Here is a 17,087-nt window from a genome sequence, read left to right as displayed (position 1 = left end):
AATCCTAGAACATGCTCGCTATTTTGCCTTAATTTAGATGCATTTGAGCCAACTACACCAAATTTTGTGTCTATTGCAAAAGTGAAGTGTTTGGGCCAACAAAAATATATGTTGGGCCTTTTTCTTTAAAATTCTAAACGTGAAAAATCCATATTCCATTGCACATGTAGGATTGGTAGGATTGCAACTAGGATCGTGATCCTAAAGATCTAGTTAGGATCCTACTTGATTAAGATTTTGCTTAAGATCAAGATCGATTAGACAAGTTCAAACAGTAGGATTGCATGATCCAAATTGGGATTTTATAACCATGTTTGAGACTTTCATGTTGGAGGTTCCTGGTTCAAATTTTGGGAGAGGTAGGAAGGGATTTTGGGTGAATTTGTCCATTTTTTTTGCCTTGATTTTTCTTTTTTGAAAGTAAAAGCTGGATGTAATGCATTTGGTGAACAATTTTATCAGCTTTTAAAAGTCAACTTTTTTCTTAACAAACTACTCTAGTCCATTATTGTCCTTAATTTTTTTAATTTTGCAAATATTATAAAATTGGCAATGCATGAATTATATTTCCTAAAATTACATCTATTTTAGTTATTTTAAATACTTTTTGGCATCTCATAACTTTTTTACCATTCCAAGCCAACGTTTTCTTTCTAATAATTCCTTTTTGACGGACATTAGTTCCTTTTTTAAAAGTTGCTTTTTAAAAGTCATAGGGGTACCAATGTGAGCTTCCAATTAACTGTTGAAAAAAAAAAAGGGAGATGTTTTTGCTTGCCACATCCTTATCTAAATTGGTAGCTATGAAATAATATTTTAAAATCTGTATTGTATAGAGACCACTTACACTAACAAACAAGAGCACAAATTAAAATTTTTTGTCCAACTGGCTATTTAAAATCTGCTACGTTGAAATCAACAAATTCTCTATCCGCACAAATTAATTGTACAAATTTAATATTTAGTATTATTCCTTTTATGAAAGGCTTTTTGAATTCGTGTTTTTCTTAAAATATAACATAGTGTTTAACTGGCTCTTCATACTAGTATATACAAGAGGGCAGACTTGGAGTTGAACGCAGTGTTTTAAAGGGCAAGGCGTTTTACTCCCGGTGAGGCGAGGTGTAAGGCTTGAGGTGAAATTAAAGATGTATTCCCAAGAGGGGGTGAATTGGGTATTTAAAAATTATTAAGCAGAATTTCAGTTTAATTTAAACCTTCTATGTTTATGCCAACCACAACCTCACTTCAATATCAATCACAATATGCTAATCAGCAAATGTACTATACCAATCGACAATCCTAGGTATATATGAAAGCTGAAAATACAAATCAAATTTAAACTTCAGTTATTCCAGTATTCAGTTCTGAATTTCAGCAACAATTAAGGATTTTCTCATGGCACAAATTCAGTAATACAAGTTAGGTTATCTTGATGCGTATGCTTCAATTAAACAATCAATTACAATAACTTTACTTCAGCTGATCACACCTTAATTCAGATATCAAAACTTGTCTGATTTTTCATCCAACGATATAAACCAACATCCAATATAATATTTTGATTCAAATACAATCAAATCCCAACATTCAGCAAATTTCCCAATGAATTTAAAACATACACGCAGATTATAAGGTGCCAAAATTAAAGAGATAGGGAAGAAGAGCGAACACCAGAGTTTTTACATGGTTCGGCTTACCGCCTATGTCCTTGCCTCAAGCAACTCGCTGTGAAGATTTCCTTTACCACTTCATTCAATAGGTGAAGTACCCCGCTCTCTATTGGTAGGTGGAGACCCCTCTCTAACGAGAACACCCTCTCGCTAGGCAATGATTCAGCAACCCTGAACCGTCAAAGTTTGCACAACAACTATACAAAATTCATACAGGATAATCACTCTCAGTTAGAGCAGAATTTGTACAAGATAAAGCACAATATACTTCAGATAATCAATATTTGATTGAAGCTCACAATAAATCTAAAGTATTATGATTGTAGAATGAAGATTTAAGAAGAACAAATCAGAATATAAGTTACGGATTTCAGCAAAAGCTCATAGCAGATTTTCAAGAGTATAACAAGAGTATAACACGAATTTGAATTGTATGTGTGAGTTTGGTTACCCTAATTTGCGAAAAAATAATCTTTATATAGGGTAGGAAACTTTCTTACCGTTTTCCCCAAGTTTGGAAGCTCAAACGTTCAAATTTGGAAATAAAATCCGCGCTGTTGGAAGTTTAAAACATAGATTTCAGTCGCCTGATCCATGAGGTTAGTCGCCTGAACTTATTCAAAATAGCGCACCAGAGTAGTCAGTAGTAGGTCAGTCGCCTGATCCTGAGGGTTCATTGGCCCGATCCTATTCTGTTCTTTTATTAACACTGGTAGTAGCATATCAGTCGTCTGATACATAAACATCAGTCGCTTGACCACTAAACCACTTAGTGTTTTTCATATTTTGATTCCAAAACTTGTTTTTTTTTTACTTTGAAAACATAATTTAGACCTTATAAAAATATTTTCCATGTACTAAATTAGGTCTCTAAGTCCAGAACAAATCCTAAGAGCTTCAAATGCAATATTGAAAATGGAAGTACTTACATGAGACTCTAAAAAGATAAAAAACATCAATTCCTAAGTCATCATGTCAGAGCTTCAATAATTTGTCCAAGCTTTGGTTATTTCTTCAATATGCTTCATGTTCCATTTGACTTATAGCTTTAAGTCTAAGTTTCAACAATTCTCTTCAGGTAGAATCACTTCGCTTGGTAAGATACTTGATTTTTGAAACTTAACTTGAAAACATACTTAATAACTTTAATTTGTTATCATCAAAATGAGATCAAGCCTAGTTAGGCCAACAAATCTCCCTCTTTTTGATGATGACAAATAAGGAGCAAAATGAGGAACCCTTAATAAGGCTCCCCCTCACAATAAGATTGCCCTTAACAAGTCATTACATGAACATTAACAATTTCAAAGCTCATGTCAGAATTTTACAATAATATATAACAAGCTAACATGCATTACTCCCCCTAAATGTAATATCTCCTTGGACAATATTCAATATTCAGTATATTCATAAGACAAACACATTCAGCATGCATAACACATTCAGTGTAAACTACTCATCAACATGTATAGCATTTACCATAAATATGCATTTAACATGAATATAATCATGAAAAACTCATATCAACACTCATGCTTATTTTATTGCTTTGCTATCACTTCTTCTTTTCATTTGTAATCACTTCTCTAACATGACCCTTCATCATTTTGCCACACTTCTCCCCATTTTGACATCAACCAAAAGGATTAAAACAGAAAATTAACATGCAAATTCTCATAGGACCAATAGTCAGCAATCAGTTCACAAATACAAGGTCCAAGATTCAGCATGTAATTCCAAAGAAAGATCCATCAAGATGTCCAATAGGATATACAATAACCAACATGCAAAGAATATTCAAGAAGAACCATAGTCAACATGCATTACTAAATATCCAAAATAACAAAAGAAAATAGGAAAAAGCAACAAAAAAGAGATGAAAATGATAAGAGTTCTAAACAACAAAGAGAAAGATCAAGTATTAAAATATTACAACCCATTTGTTTTTAATGAAATAGATTGAAAATAAGAACTAGTCTTCATCACCACCATCAGTCTCAGAACCCTCCTCCTCCTCATCATCATCATCATCACCTCCCAAGCTCGTCTCCAAAGGAGCCTTCCCTCTCGAACTAGAAGAACCACCCATATAACTTTCAATATGCTCGAGCCTCTGATCAAAAGAAGTAAAGCTGGACTAAAGTGCATCATATTTTGTATTCATTTCTCCACGAAATGCACTCAATTGAGAGTCCATATGCTGATGATAGTCAATGAACCATAAAGGAGCATTAGATGCTGGTGGTGCATCCTGCTATGGTTTCTAAGCTTGTTGCTAATCGGCCGGAAGTCTTGCATCCTCTCTATGAGCTCTACCAGGCTTAGGAATCCATCCTAGGCCCTGATACTTTTCATATCCCATAAGTTTAATGGTTGTGGATGAAAAGTAGTCATAATGAGTTTGTTTGATGAACAATGTGTCCTAGATGATCAAAGACTAAGGTTAAAATTCCTCCATAAGGAAGAATTACCCTTTGTGCTTCTTCTATGGAAATCATCCATCTCAAAATCAAACTTGGCAAATCAAGGGGCTTTTGTTTATACAAACGCCACATTACAAAACAATCCAAATAGGATAGATGGTCATGTGACCCTACCCTAGGTAGAATATTGTAAGTAATGAGGCCATGTATAATCCTAGCTTCAAGAGTAAGCTGCTGGTACAATGGGGGGTGGTCAAAATAAACAGGTGCTTCAGTCATTATCAAAGGTAAGAACATTTCGGGATCGAAGTCCTGAGCCATTATCCAAGATTGTCCTAGTTGTGGACATTCAAACTCACCTTCTTGGATCCTAAATCGAATGGCTAGTGTTTGTGGAGTAAGAGCAAAAGCTTTATCCATTACTGTTGTCGAATACAAATTTTCACCCTTTACCATATTTGCATAAAATAGCCTAACTAAGTTAGGATATACACCCTTAGGTTGATACGTAATAAATCTTTCCAAACCTAAAGCATTAAACATTTGTTGGATATTGGGAAATTCCTTTCTTATAAAAGAGACATCCAAGACCTTACCGAGAATGGGTTTGGTGGATCTGATGAGCTTGCGATACATTCTCCTTGCTTGGGGAGTGACCAACCACCTTTCAACATCTTTAGTGTCATCTTTCCCAGAAGTGGGGCTACGGTTTGCCCTTTGCTTGGTTTTTGGCATGGTTCTTGAAAAATCTTTCGGTAGAATCGACTAAAATGAGAGTAGGAAGAAAGATGTGGAGGTATTATGAAGATGAATCGGTGAAATCTTCGTGGGAGAGCACTCGGAAGTGAAAGAAGAGACTTTGGGTGAGGAGAGAACAAGGGTCAGTAGCCCGAGAGCTTGAAAAGTTAGGGCTTTTACGAACATAAAGTATTTATATTTCCGAAATTCAAGCGCCTAACCTGATACTGTCAGTCTCCTGACCTGTATGGCTGTATGTTAAAATCTCATAGATCAGTAGTGAGTCAGTTGACTAATCTCGAAGAGTCAGTCGCCTGATGTGCTTGAATTTGAAATATTTGTCAATCAGTATTAGTTCAGCCGACTGATGGTAAAGAGTCAGTCGCCCGTCCTTTAGAATTTTTGACTGACTAGTTCTTTTGACTCACCACTCGTTCTAATGAATTTCTCCTTCTTAAATCACTCTTCTACAGTGTAATAAACCTAATTCTCGTTGTATTGAGATGAACCGGTCCTCCGGAAGAGGTTTTGTGAAAATATCTGCCCATTGTTTATCTGTGTTTACGAATTCAAGAATAATATCTTCCTTTTGCACATGATCTCTAAGAAAATGATGTCTTATATCAATATGCTTTGTTCTAGAGTGAGATATAGGATTTTCGGAAATATCTATGGCGTTGGTATTATCACATTTAATAGGCACAGCCGAATATTCCAAATTAAAATCCTTGAGTTGTTGTTTCATATACAGCGTTTGTGCACAACTACCTGCTGCAACATATTCAGCTTCAGCAGTGGATAACGCCATAGATTTTTGTTTCTTGGACAACCAAGATATTAGAGAATGTCCTAAGAAGTGACAAATACCACTTGTACTTTTCTGGTCTATTTTACATCCGGCATAATCCGCATCCGAATAGCTAGTCATCTCAAATGCTGTATCTTTAGGATACCATAAACCTAAGTCTAGTACCTATTAAATATCTCAAAAATTTGTTTAACAACAATTTGATGAGATTTTTTAGGTGCCGCTTGAAATCTATCACACATACAGACACTGAACATAATGTCAGGTTTACTAGTTGTCAAATAAAGCAAGCTTCCTATCATGCTTCGGTGGTATTTAACATCTACGGGTTTTCTTTGCTCATCTTGCATGCATGTAGCGAATTCCTTGCATAATTCCTCATTTGTTGCACCAAAGATAATATCAACAACATAGATTTGTATGATGAGCATATCATTGATCTTAGACTTTATAAACAAGGTACTATCCATTTTTCCTCTAGTGAAGCCATTTTCTAACAAGAAGCCACTCAATCTTTCGTGCTCTAGGAGCTTGTTTTAATCCATATAGGGCTTTTGTTAGTCTAAATACATGACTAGGAAAATGAAAGTCCTCAAAACCAGGGGGGTTGTGCTACATATACTTCTTCATTAATGTATCCGTTCAAGAATGCACTTTTCACATTCATTTGGCAAAGTTTGAAGTTCTTGTGAGATGCATAGGCTAGTAGCATTCTAATTGCTTCCATTCTAGTTACGGGAGCAAAGGTCTCATCATAATCTATACCTTCTTCTTGATTTTAATCTTGAGCTACCAATCTAGCCTTATTATGGACTACAATGCTGTTTTCATCTTTCTTATTCCTATAGACCCATTTAGTACCAATTACTGAATGATCAGTGGGTCTAGGGACTAACTTCCAAATTTTGTTCCTTTCAAATTGATTTAGTTCCTCTTGCATGGATACTATCCATGAATCATCATTGATTGTTTCATTTATGTTCTTAGGTTCCTCTTGAGATAGGAACACACAATGATAACATAGATTCTTTAATGAGTATCTAGTAGACACTTCTCGTGATGTTTCACCTATGATTTGGTCCTTGGGGTGATTCTTCACGAATTTCCATTCTTTAGGCAATTCAGATTGTTCTAGAGATTTATCATTAGATGGTACATTAGTTTCGTTGCTCTCATCCTTGATTTCATGAATTGCTAGGTCTTCTAAACTCTTTCTAATTTCAAGATCATCAACATCGGTTGGTTTAGAAGAAAATGGATTAGCCTCATCAAATGTTACATGAATTGATTCAACAACCGAAAGAGTTTTTTTTATTATAGACTCTAAATGCCTTGCTATTTACTGCATATCCTAGGAAGACTCCTTCATTTGATTTAACATCAAATTTACCTAGGTCCCCTTTATCATTGAAGACAAAGCACTTACATCCAAATACATGGAAGAAAGAGATATTTGGTCTTTTGCCCTTCCAAAGTTCATATGGGGTTTTATCTAGGCTGTTCCTAATAGGTACTTTGTTCATCACATAACAAGTGGTGTTTACCGCTTCAGCCCAAAAATATTTAGGCAAGTTATGCTCATTTAGTATAGTCATAGCCATTTCTTGAAGTGATCTATTCTTCCGTTCAACAACTTCATTTTGTTGAGGTGTACGTGGTGTTGAAAAGTTGTGAGAAATTCCATGTTCGTCACAAAAGTTTTCAACATTTCTATTTTTGAGTTCTCCACCTCTATCACTCCTAATGTGTAGAACACTATACCCTTTTTCATTTTGAAGCTTCTTACACAAATTGGTTAGCATTTTACACACTTCATTCTTGGAGGATAAGAATAATGCCCAAGTAAACCTGGAGTAGTCATCAACTATAACAAAAGCGTATTGCTTTCCTCCTAGGTTTTGTGTTTTAGTTGGGCCAAACAAGTCTAGATAAATTAGTTCTAGTGGCCTACCAGTGGAGATCTGTTGCTTTTTCTTAAAGCTAGTCTTGGTTTGCTTCCCAAGTTGGCAAGCATCACAAACCTTGTCTTTTATAAACCTTGTGCTAGGTAAACCTTTGACTAAGTTCTTTTTAGCTAATTTGGATAAGAGGTCCATACAAGCATCCTAGTCTACTATGCCACAGCCAACTGTCTTAATTTAAGGCTGTGAAGCATTTAACTTCTTGAGATATCAGATTTTCAAAGTTTATGCAATATACATTTTCAACCCGGTTTGCAATAAACAAGATTTCATGCTTTTTAGCATGTTCAACAATGCATTTGTCCTTTTTAAATGTTATGTCAAAACCCTTATCATTTAGTTGACTAATGCTAAGTAGATTATGTTTTAACCCTTCAACCAATAAAACATTATCAATTATCAAGGAGGGTTCCTTACTGACTTTGCCGATGCCGATAATTCTACCTTTAGCATTATCTCCGAAAGTGACATGTTCACTATCCTTTAGTGTCAATGAGGTGAACTTGGACTTATCTCCGGTCATATGCCTTGAACACCCACTATCCAAGTACCATTTTTCTTTTGATGGGGTGGACCTTAAACATACCTACAAAAAAGGATTCAAGATGTTCATTTTGCTACCCAAATCTTCTTCGTTCCTTTTGGGTTTGTTTTAGTTTCATTTTTGACTCCATACCTTTTTGGTTTTAACGTTTTCTCTCTTGAATGGACATTCAAATTTTATGTCTCTTTTTCTTACATAGAAAACACATGGTGTGTTCATATGCATTAGTAGAGGATGTGCTTGCATAATTTTTAGAGACTTTCACAAAGTACCCCATGTAGAGGTTCTTTTTCTTTTTGTTTTCAACCCCATTGAATCCTATGCCTTCCTTATCCAAAAACATTCTTTGTGATCCAACTAGAGTATAAAAGTTCTCCTTTTCTCTAGTGAAGTTGTAAATGATTTTAGATTGATCCTCAATTTTACTTTCAAGATGAAGTGTTTTTGAATCTTTTATACCTTTACAATTTGCTTTTAACTTTACTAGTTCTTTGGCCATCTGGTTGATTTTACTTTCAAGTTCATCAATGATCAAGTCATTTTCTTTTTTAGCTGATTTGGATGACTCTAGTTGGTTCATTAGCATTTCATTTTGTCCTTTTAATGTAATGTTTATGTTGGACACTTTAATGAACCTCTTATGTAGTGAGAACAATTCAGCTTGTATTTCATTACAAGAAGGCATGCTCTCACATGAGTCATTACAAGATTCATCACTAGATTCTATAGGTGAATTCGAATAAGAGTTTACCTCGTCATCTTTCGCCAGGTTGGCTACTTCTTGATCACTTGAATCGCTTTCCGAGCTTCTTGAGTTGGAGTCATCCCAATTAGTTTCTTTCATTGTTTTTTTTTTTTCTTCTTCTTAGCATCTTTCTTAAGCTGTGGACAATCAGGCTTTATATGTTCGACCTTTTTACTGTTATAGCAAGTTGGGGGTTCAACATTTGTTTCTTTCTTGCTTGATTCACCTTTCTCCGTTTTAGTTCCTCTGAATTTTCTAGCAAATCTTTTATTCTTTTAAAGAATTTGCCTAGTTGTCTTGTGAACAGTGCTAAGTCATCATAGTCCAACTCATTATCCTCTTCCTCACTTGAACTTTCCTTAGTAGCTTTAAGAGCTATTGATTTCTTTTGTTTGCTAACTCTAGTAGTTCTTTCATTTATTGCCATCTCATACGTGAGAAGTGATCCTATGAGTTAATCTAGGGAAGTGTTCTTCAAGTTTTTTCCTTCAATTATGGCAGTAGCCTTAGGTTCCCAAATAGGAGGAAGTCCTCTAAGGATTTTCCTAATCATCTCATATGTAGTTTAGTTCTTTCCTAATTCATTAAGAGAGTTAATTATATGAGTGAACCTAGTATACATACTAATAATGGACTCCTCTGGGTTTATCCTAAAAACCTCATATTCGCTGGTGAGGTGAGCATGTCAATCCTATTGTCCCTAACATCTATAGTTCCTTCATAGGTTACTTCTAATTTGTCCCATATTTCCTTTGCAGATTTGCATCCCATGATCCTATTAAACTCATTAGCATCTGGTGCACAGTACAAAACATTCATTGCACTCGAGTTTATTTGAAGTTGTCTCATATGAGTTTCATTTAATTCAATTTCATCCTTGGGAACTACCTTTATCTACAGTCTTGGAAGGCACATATTTTGCAAAAATATTCTCATACGTTGTTGACAGAAGGTGTAGTTGACACCGCAGAAAATGGGAGGTCTAGATGAAGGTTGACCTTCACCGAAAGGGGATACACCTATGTTTGCCATAAAAATCTTTGTGTAGCTACTTGTTAGGATTTGCTACAACCTAGGCTCTGATACCAATTGAAATTAAAGATGTATTCCCAAGAGAGGGGTGAATTGGGTATTTAAAAATTATTTAGAGGAATTTCAATTTAATTTAAACCTTCTATGTTTATGCCAATCACAACCTCACTTCAATATAAATTTCAATATGCTAATCCGCGAACGTACTATACCAATCGACAATCCTAGGTATATATGAAAGCTGAAAATACAAATCAATTTTGAACTTCAGTTATTTCAGTATTCAGTTCTGAATTTCAGCAACAATTAAGGATTTCTCAAGGCACAAATACAGTAATACAAGTTAGGTTATCTTGATGCTTATGCTTCAATTAAACAATCAATTACAATAACTTTACTTCAACTGATCACACCTGAATTCAGATATCAAAACTTGTCTGATTTTTCATCCAATGACATAAATCAACATCCAATATGATAACTTGATACAAATACAATCAAATCCCAGCATTCAGAAAATTTCCCAATGAATTTAAAACATACACGCAGATTATAAGGTGCCAAAATTAAAGAGATAGGGAAGAAGAGCGAACACCAGAGTTTTTACATGGTTCGGCTTACCGCCTACATCCTTGCCTCAAGCAACTCGCTGTGAGGATTTCTTTACCACTTCGTTCAACAGGTGAAGTACCCCTCTCTCCATTGGTAGGTGGAGACCCCTCTCTAACGAGAACACCCTCTTGCTAGGCAACGATTCAAAAATCCTGAACCGTCAAAGTTTGCACAACAGCAAAAAAAAATTCGTACAAGATAATCACTCTCAGTTAGAGCAGAATTTGTACAAGATAAAGCGTAATATACTTTAAATAATCAATATTAGATTGAAGCTCACAATAAATCTAAAGTATTCTGATTGTAGAATGAAGATTTAAGAAGAAAATTCAGAATATAAGATTGGGATTTCAGCAAAAGCTCACAGCAGATGTTCAAAGAGTATGACACAAATTTGAAATGTATGTGTGAGTTTGGTTACCCTAATTTGCGAAAAAATAATCTTTTTATAGAGTAGGAAACTTTCTTACCGTTTTCCCCAAGTTTGGAAACTTAAATGTTCGAATTTGGAAATAAAATCCGCGCTGTTAGAAGTTTGAAACATAGACTTCACTCGCCTGATCCATGAGGTCAGTCGCTTGAACTTATTCATAATAGCGCACCAGAATAGTCAGTAGCAGGTCAGTCGCCTGATCCCGAGGGTTCAGTCGCCTGATCCTATTCTGTTCTTTTATTAACATTGGCAGTAGCATATCAGTTGCCTGATACATAAACATCAGTCGCCTAACCACTAAACCACTTAGTGTTTTTCACATTTTGATTCCAAAACTTGTTTTTGTAAACTTTGAAAACATATTTTAGACCTTATAAAAATATTTTCCATGAACTAAATCAGGTCTCTAAGTCTAGAACAAATCCTAAGAGCTTCAAATGCAATATTGAAAATAGAAGTACTTACATGAGACTCGAAAAGGATAAATTAAATCAATTCTTAAGTCTTCATGTCATAACTTCAATAATTTGTCCAAGCTTTGATCATTTCTTCAATATGCTTCATGTTCCTTATGAATTGTAGCTTTAAAGTTTCAACAAATCTCTTCAGGTAGAATCACTTCACTTGGTAAGATACTCGATTCCTGAAGCTTAACTTGAAAACATACTTAGTAACCTTAATTTGTTAGCATCAAATCAAGATTAAGCCTTGTTAGGCTAACATGAGGTGTAAGCCTTTTGGAAATTCAATTTTTTATTTTAAATATATAAAAATAAATTATATATATCAAGATAAATATGAAATTATTGAAATAAATTACAGATTTTGTTGTTTGACTTTTAAAACTGAAAAATAGTATGGAAAAAAAAATTCTGAAGTCTAAATGCATAAACATGCCACATGCCCATGGCATGGACTATAATGAGACAGCCATGTGCACACTTGATAGAAATGACACGGGGGTACAAAAAGGGCTGGGGAAGCAGCTTATCTGTAGACTGGGAGAACAGTTAGACGAGAGACGAGACTTGACATATGGGAGAGAAATTGTTGAGACATGAGGTGAGAGAAATTCTCAAAGAGGCCAGTCGGCCAATTGGAGAAAGAAGATTGGAAATAGTGCTCTGCAAGAGAGATGATGGCATCAGAGGAGTCTCACCAGAGGAGATTGACACAGCTTTGTTGAAGAGATGCTTCGTTGAGTGGGATGCTTTGTGGAGGGGGATGCTTCGTTGAGTGGCTGCCATCATCAAGGAGAGACTGGAGCCTGCATGAATGAAGGGGATTCGTGCCCTAATATGCTATTTTATATTTTAAAACATCTTTTATATTTTAGAAAACTGGTTGATTGGGGGATCAATATGCGCATGCCTTAAACTTTGAGGCGTGAAAGGCGTGTTTTCTTGGCTGAAGCGAATGCCCAGCCGCAAAAGGCGTTTGCACATGGGGAGTTTCCCATTTTAAAATACACCTTGGGGGTGTTTTTGCCTGAAAAAACATTGAGGCGTGCCTTGAGAATGCCTTTTAAAACACTGGTTTTACGTAATGCTCTAGGAAACTGCTGCCTCCATTTTTCTCTTTCTTTCTTCTTCTTTTCTTTTCTTCTTTGCTTCTCCATCTCTAACTTTACAAAAAATCTAAAATTTTGGGCGTCGATCGATTATTTTAAGAATTTTAGGCAATGACCACACCAATGCTTAGCTTAGCATGAAATGGAAGTCGGAAAAAGTTAGGGAAATGAAAATATTCTTTATGATGCTATTTATTGCATAGCTATATTTTTATGGATAAAAAGCCAAATATTAAATGGCGAAAGAGGACTCATCTAGGTGGGATGCACATGGTCAATCTTAAATTTGGTTTATTTTATCATGTAAATGAGTTACTTTTGTACATGGGTTGGCACCTTTTAGGGCTATTCATTATTAGTACTTTTTGCTTAACCCTCAATAGAAAAGGAAGAAAAAAGAAATCATAAAATGTACTATTCTGTTGAATAAATGTTGGTATTTAATTGTATCTAAGATCTAAATTCTATGGAAATCCATGATGTGTGGAAAAGTTGAAAAGGCCACCAAGCAATAAAACTGTTTTTTTGGGTGCCTCATTCATTGACTTTATTGTAGCTAATGCAATTTTTTATATGTGACACCCAGTGCACAAGGTTCCGTGCTGTTTCTAGAGAATCCTGCATAAAAAATTCTTACTGTAAAAAATTCTTAGGGTCTGACTGGTTCAAGGTTCAGAAACAGTCTTCTGAAAATATTTGATTTTAGCTTGTTTTGGTTGCTAATTATTTTGGCACGAAGAGTAGGTTAGCATCCATTGCTAACTAGAAATGAATAGAAAAGAGAAACTAGATACCAATGGCCTTCTAAGACCCTTGCTAACTATTAGTATGTCCAACTATTTATTAGTGAACTGTTCCACAACTGTAGTGCAGACTAGACTATCAACAAAATTTACAAAATTCAAAGCTTTGCAACCAGAAGATCCTTTTTTCTGAAGAATGATGAATTTGACCCATTCCCCTTTCCAAGCTCAGTATGATGGTTCTTCACCTTCAAAGGATCTTTAGTTTGTTGTTCTCTGTAAAAGCAAAGGAATCACGTGAGGAATGTCACTTCGACACATTAGCTTTCCTTCAAATTAATAATCTCTACTCCTGCAGGCTCTTTTGGTTACTTTATGAGAACAAGAATTTAAAATTATTAATTTGGTGAAAACATTGCCCCCCACCCAAAAAAAATTGGTATAGGGAGTTGAATAATTTGAAGAGTTCCATTAATAATGGAGGGGTTTTGTATAGGGGCTTAAAAAATAATTTTATTTCTATTTATTTTAGATGGCTTATTGTCTTCATTTAGTTTTTATTTTCTTTTCTCTCATTAGTTTTTTCACCCTATCCAAAACAAAGCTCTCTTGCAAAATCGGTGCAAACCTGTTCAATGCTCAAGAGACTTTATACACTGATACCCCCTCTCTTTCCCTGAAAAGGCCAAGAACAAAAAGAACAGAAAAATAAAATAAAAATCAAGGTGCGCTTATCCAAATTTTGTTTACCATAAAATGCCATGTCGGCTGGGGATTAAAATAGGTCACTAGATTGGGGGGAGGGGCATGCCAATCTCGAAGTGCCCACCTTTATCTGCCTTGTTGCCATCCAAGCCCCCTTCTTTCTTTGCAAAGTCATCAGCCCATGGCAGTAATTTTATGATTTAATCCAAGATAAGAATTATAAGTTTAAATGTTTGTGCGCCATTGATTATGAGATTGTCCATTTCCCCTCCCTTAAATTTAGCTCCAGTATATTGCCTCCACCTGCGATTAATTCTTTTGATTTACAAAATACTATGATAATGTTAAAATGGTAAAGGCCGTACCCAGTGCATAAGGCACCCACTTTGAGTGGGGTCTGGGAGCAGTGGATGTCAGCAAGCCTTACCCCCATTTTTGGAGAGGCCGCTCCCAAGTCTCGAACCCGAGACCACCTGTACTGAGGCAGAGGCACTTGCCTTCGCTCCAAGGCACGACCTCTATAATGTTTAAATGGTATTTGTAATAAATTAATTGTGCTTAAACTGAATAATGTTCAAATGAATAAGTCATTAAGTAATCGAACTCAACCAAAGGAAGTTATAATGTTTAACAATTAATGTTTAAACAAATTTATTTGATTGCTATACTAGAGTATAGAATCTTCTGCATCCATGCTACTTGTATTAGTTGTTTCATTGTTTCATTTATATTTCACTTCTTAGTTTGAGTATTACATGAGACCTATTGGTCAAATTCAATAATTTTGATGTATAGTGTGTATGTATTTCTTGTAGTTTAAAATTTATGTAAATCCTTATTTGTTAACTTCAATTATTACTTTGCTACTTAATGCTTATTTAATGGTCTATTAGTAGGGTTTTTTCCCCAATCAAATTTAACCTTTGTTATTTATGAAGTGTTTCTTTTTATGATTTTATTCATGTTATTACTTTTCGTAAGTCAATTTTATTGTTCATAGCGACAATACATACCAATTGAAAAATACTTTAAATGTGCTTTTATTTGATTCTCTTTAAGTACACAAAGTTTTATTGTATATTCAAGAGATAGGGATAATTTTGTTTAGAAAATAATGTAGTATTCATAATTCTGTATGAAGTATTAAAATTTTCATTTGTTGGAAATTTGAATTTGACCATTAATGATCATTCAGGAAATACTCCCTGACTACCCTCTCCTCCCCCACCCCCCAAAATTTTTTGCAGAATGAACTTGTGCTGGGTATTACTATTGAAATACAGGACTTTTTTTTTTTTCAATCTTCCTTTTTCATTTTTTTTTCTTTTATAATGATATACAATGGTCTTGTGCTGAATTTTATATATTCATCACCATGAGGTATCCAAGCATTCGCTCGCTCTCTCTCTCTCTCTCTCTCTCTCTAGGAATTTGACATGCTTACATTTTTTTGCTTCTTCATTTAACTGCACCAGTACTTGTAATTTAGTTGAACATGAGGGCAATAATTGCTCTGTGGTTTTTGTCCCCAGCTGCAAAGAAGAAACAGCTCCACCTTGACAAGCCTGATGATGATTTGATGGTCACTGCATATGATGATGTTGATGATTATGATTTTATGTGAGCGTTTCAGTTGCCCAACATTATAGTTTTGAGCATTATATACAGTTCCTCCATGAAACTGAGATGATGGATCTTGTGGTGTTACCCTCTTTCAAAATTTTGGAGCTTGATTTGAGCGCGTTGATATTGAGGTTTGTTGATTGCTTGCATTTGTTTGTGATGCTTAGCTAGCTAATGCTGGCCACCCTGCAGTTGCTCATTGTAGATTATTCAGTATTTATATTGTACAATTATGTTGCAGAGGTGTGGATGGTTCCTCATAGGATTTACATTTCACAATTTTCATATTAATAATCATTGAGATTGTTTACTTCTTTCTGACAAGGAAAAAAACTAAACCATTGAGATTGTTTACATTTGATATTGGCTTGTTATTCTGATAAATATATATTGATAAAAAGCTTGTGTTTTCAATTTTTTCCTCTGTTAGGTTCTAACATAGTCTCTCTGGCAAAGAGAACACAATCTCATGACACATAATTAAAGATTGATCTTACAACTATCAACAATGGGTTGGCTTTGGCAGACATGAGCAAGCAAGTTGCAAGTCTCTTTGTATTGCAATAGGGGGTTTTGGATTTGATTTTTTATGAGGGGCTATATTTTTTTTGACCGACCTAAAATGTAGGGCCTGGTCAATTTTTCCCAGTTTGGTGCTGCTGGGAAGGGTCAGAAAGACTTTCAAGGTTAGTTTCAGGTATCCGAAGAAAAAAGAAAGAGAAAATAGGGCGCGCCCCATGTTTTACGACATGTGCTCCAAATATTTTTGGAATTTGAAGTGAAAAATGGTGCCCAATGCCCTGTCAATTTCCCACTGTTGGTTATTTTAAAATTTTGTTTTTGTCCTTAATGCCCTGTGCCGTGCACAGGAAAATGGAAAGGACTCGCTTTCTTGTGATGGTTGATGAAGATTTGGAATTTGGATCATGAAGCCCTCTTTGATCTTTTTAGGACAAGCAACATTGAAGAAATAGCAAGTGTCTTTGAAATATCAAGCCCTATATATTGATGCCATTTAAGTTATTTTCTCCTTCCATTTTAATTTCCTCATGCATTAATTAATTCGTGCTTGGGCATGTATTTTTTTTTTAATTTTATCCATGCCCCTAATTATTAGGGAACAATAGACATGAAACAAGCACATTTGGCCCAAAAGACTCTGAATGAGAGGATGACAAATAAACTCTCTGGATTAGTTATTGTACATTCGTAATTTATAGCATAACAAGAAGTTTCCATTTTTATTTCTTTTGAGTCCTTGAAAAGTTACAAATTTCTTAGATTTAGCCATTATTATTATTATTATTATGATGATGATGATTAGGAAACAATAGGCCTGAAGCAAGCACATTTGGCCAAAAGATTGTGAAGGAGAGGATGACAAATAAACTCTCTTACCTGTGCTTAAATAAAACTGAATACGACTGTCCAATGTTCTTGCCATAAGATCTCTTATGTTGAAATGGAATGTTGAGCA

General features: G+C 35.0%; 1 protein-coding gene across 5 annotated transcripts in view; it reads left to right on the top strand.

Moving 5' to 3' along the window:
• LOC131160225 (uncharacterized) overlaps nucleotides 1-16,854 on the top strand; it is a 75,232-nt gene extending 58,378 nt beyond the window's left edge. For 2 of the 5 annotated variants that reach the window (XR_009137962.1, XR_009137963.1), the window contains exons 8-10: nucleotides 15,520-15,741; nucleotides 16,041-16,296; nucleotides 16,480-16,854. Coding sequence is in view for 2 of the 5 variants with exons in the window: in XM_058115658.1 (XP_057971641.1) it covers nucleotides 15,520-15,611 (92 nt within the window). In the remaining 3 variants the exon portion in view is untranslated. Of the gene's footprint in view, nucleotides 1-15,519; nucleotides 15,921-16,040 lie in introns of those variants that run through there. The other 3 variants (XM_058115658.1, XM_058115657.1, XR_009137961.1) reach the window with 2 other exon arrangements.
• The last annotated feature ends 233 nt before the right edge of the window (nucleotides 16,855-17,087 follow it).

This window comes from Malania oleifera, chromosome 7 (assembly GCF_029873635.1).
Source record: "Malania oleifera isolate guangnan ecotype guangnan chromosome 7, ASM2987363v1, whole genome shotgun sequence".
NCBI classification, from domain to species: domain Eukaryota; kingdom Viridiplantae; phylum Streptophyta; class Magnoliopsida; order Santalales; family Ximeniaceae; genus Malania; species Malania oleifera.
The sequence above is the reverse complement of the archived record's forward strand: the minus strand, read 5'-3'. Positions and strand labels throughout refer to the sequence as shown.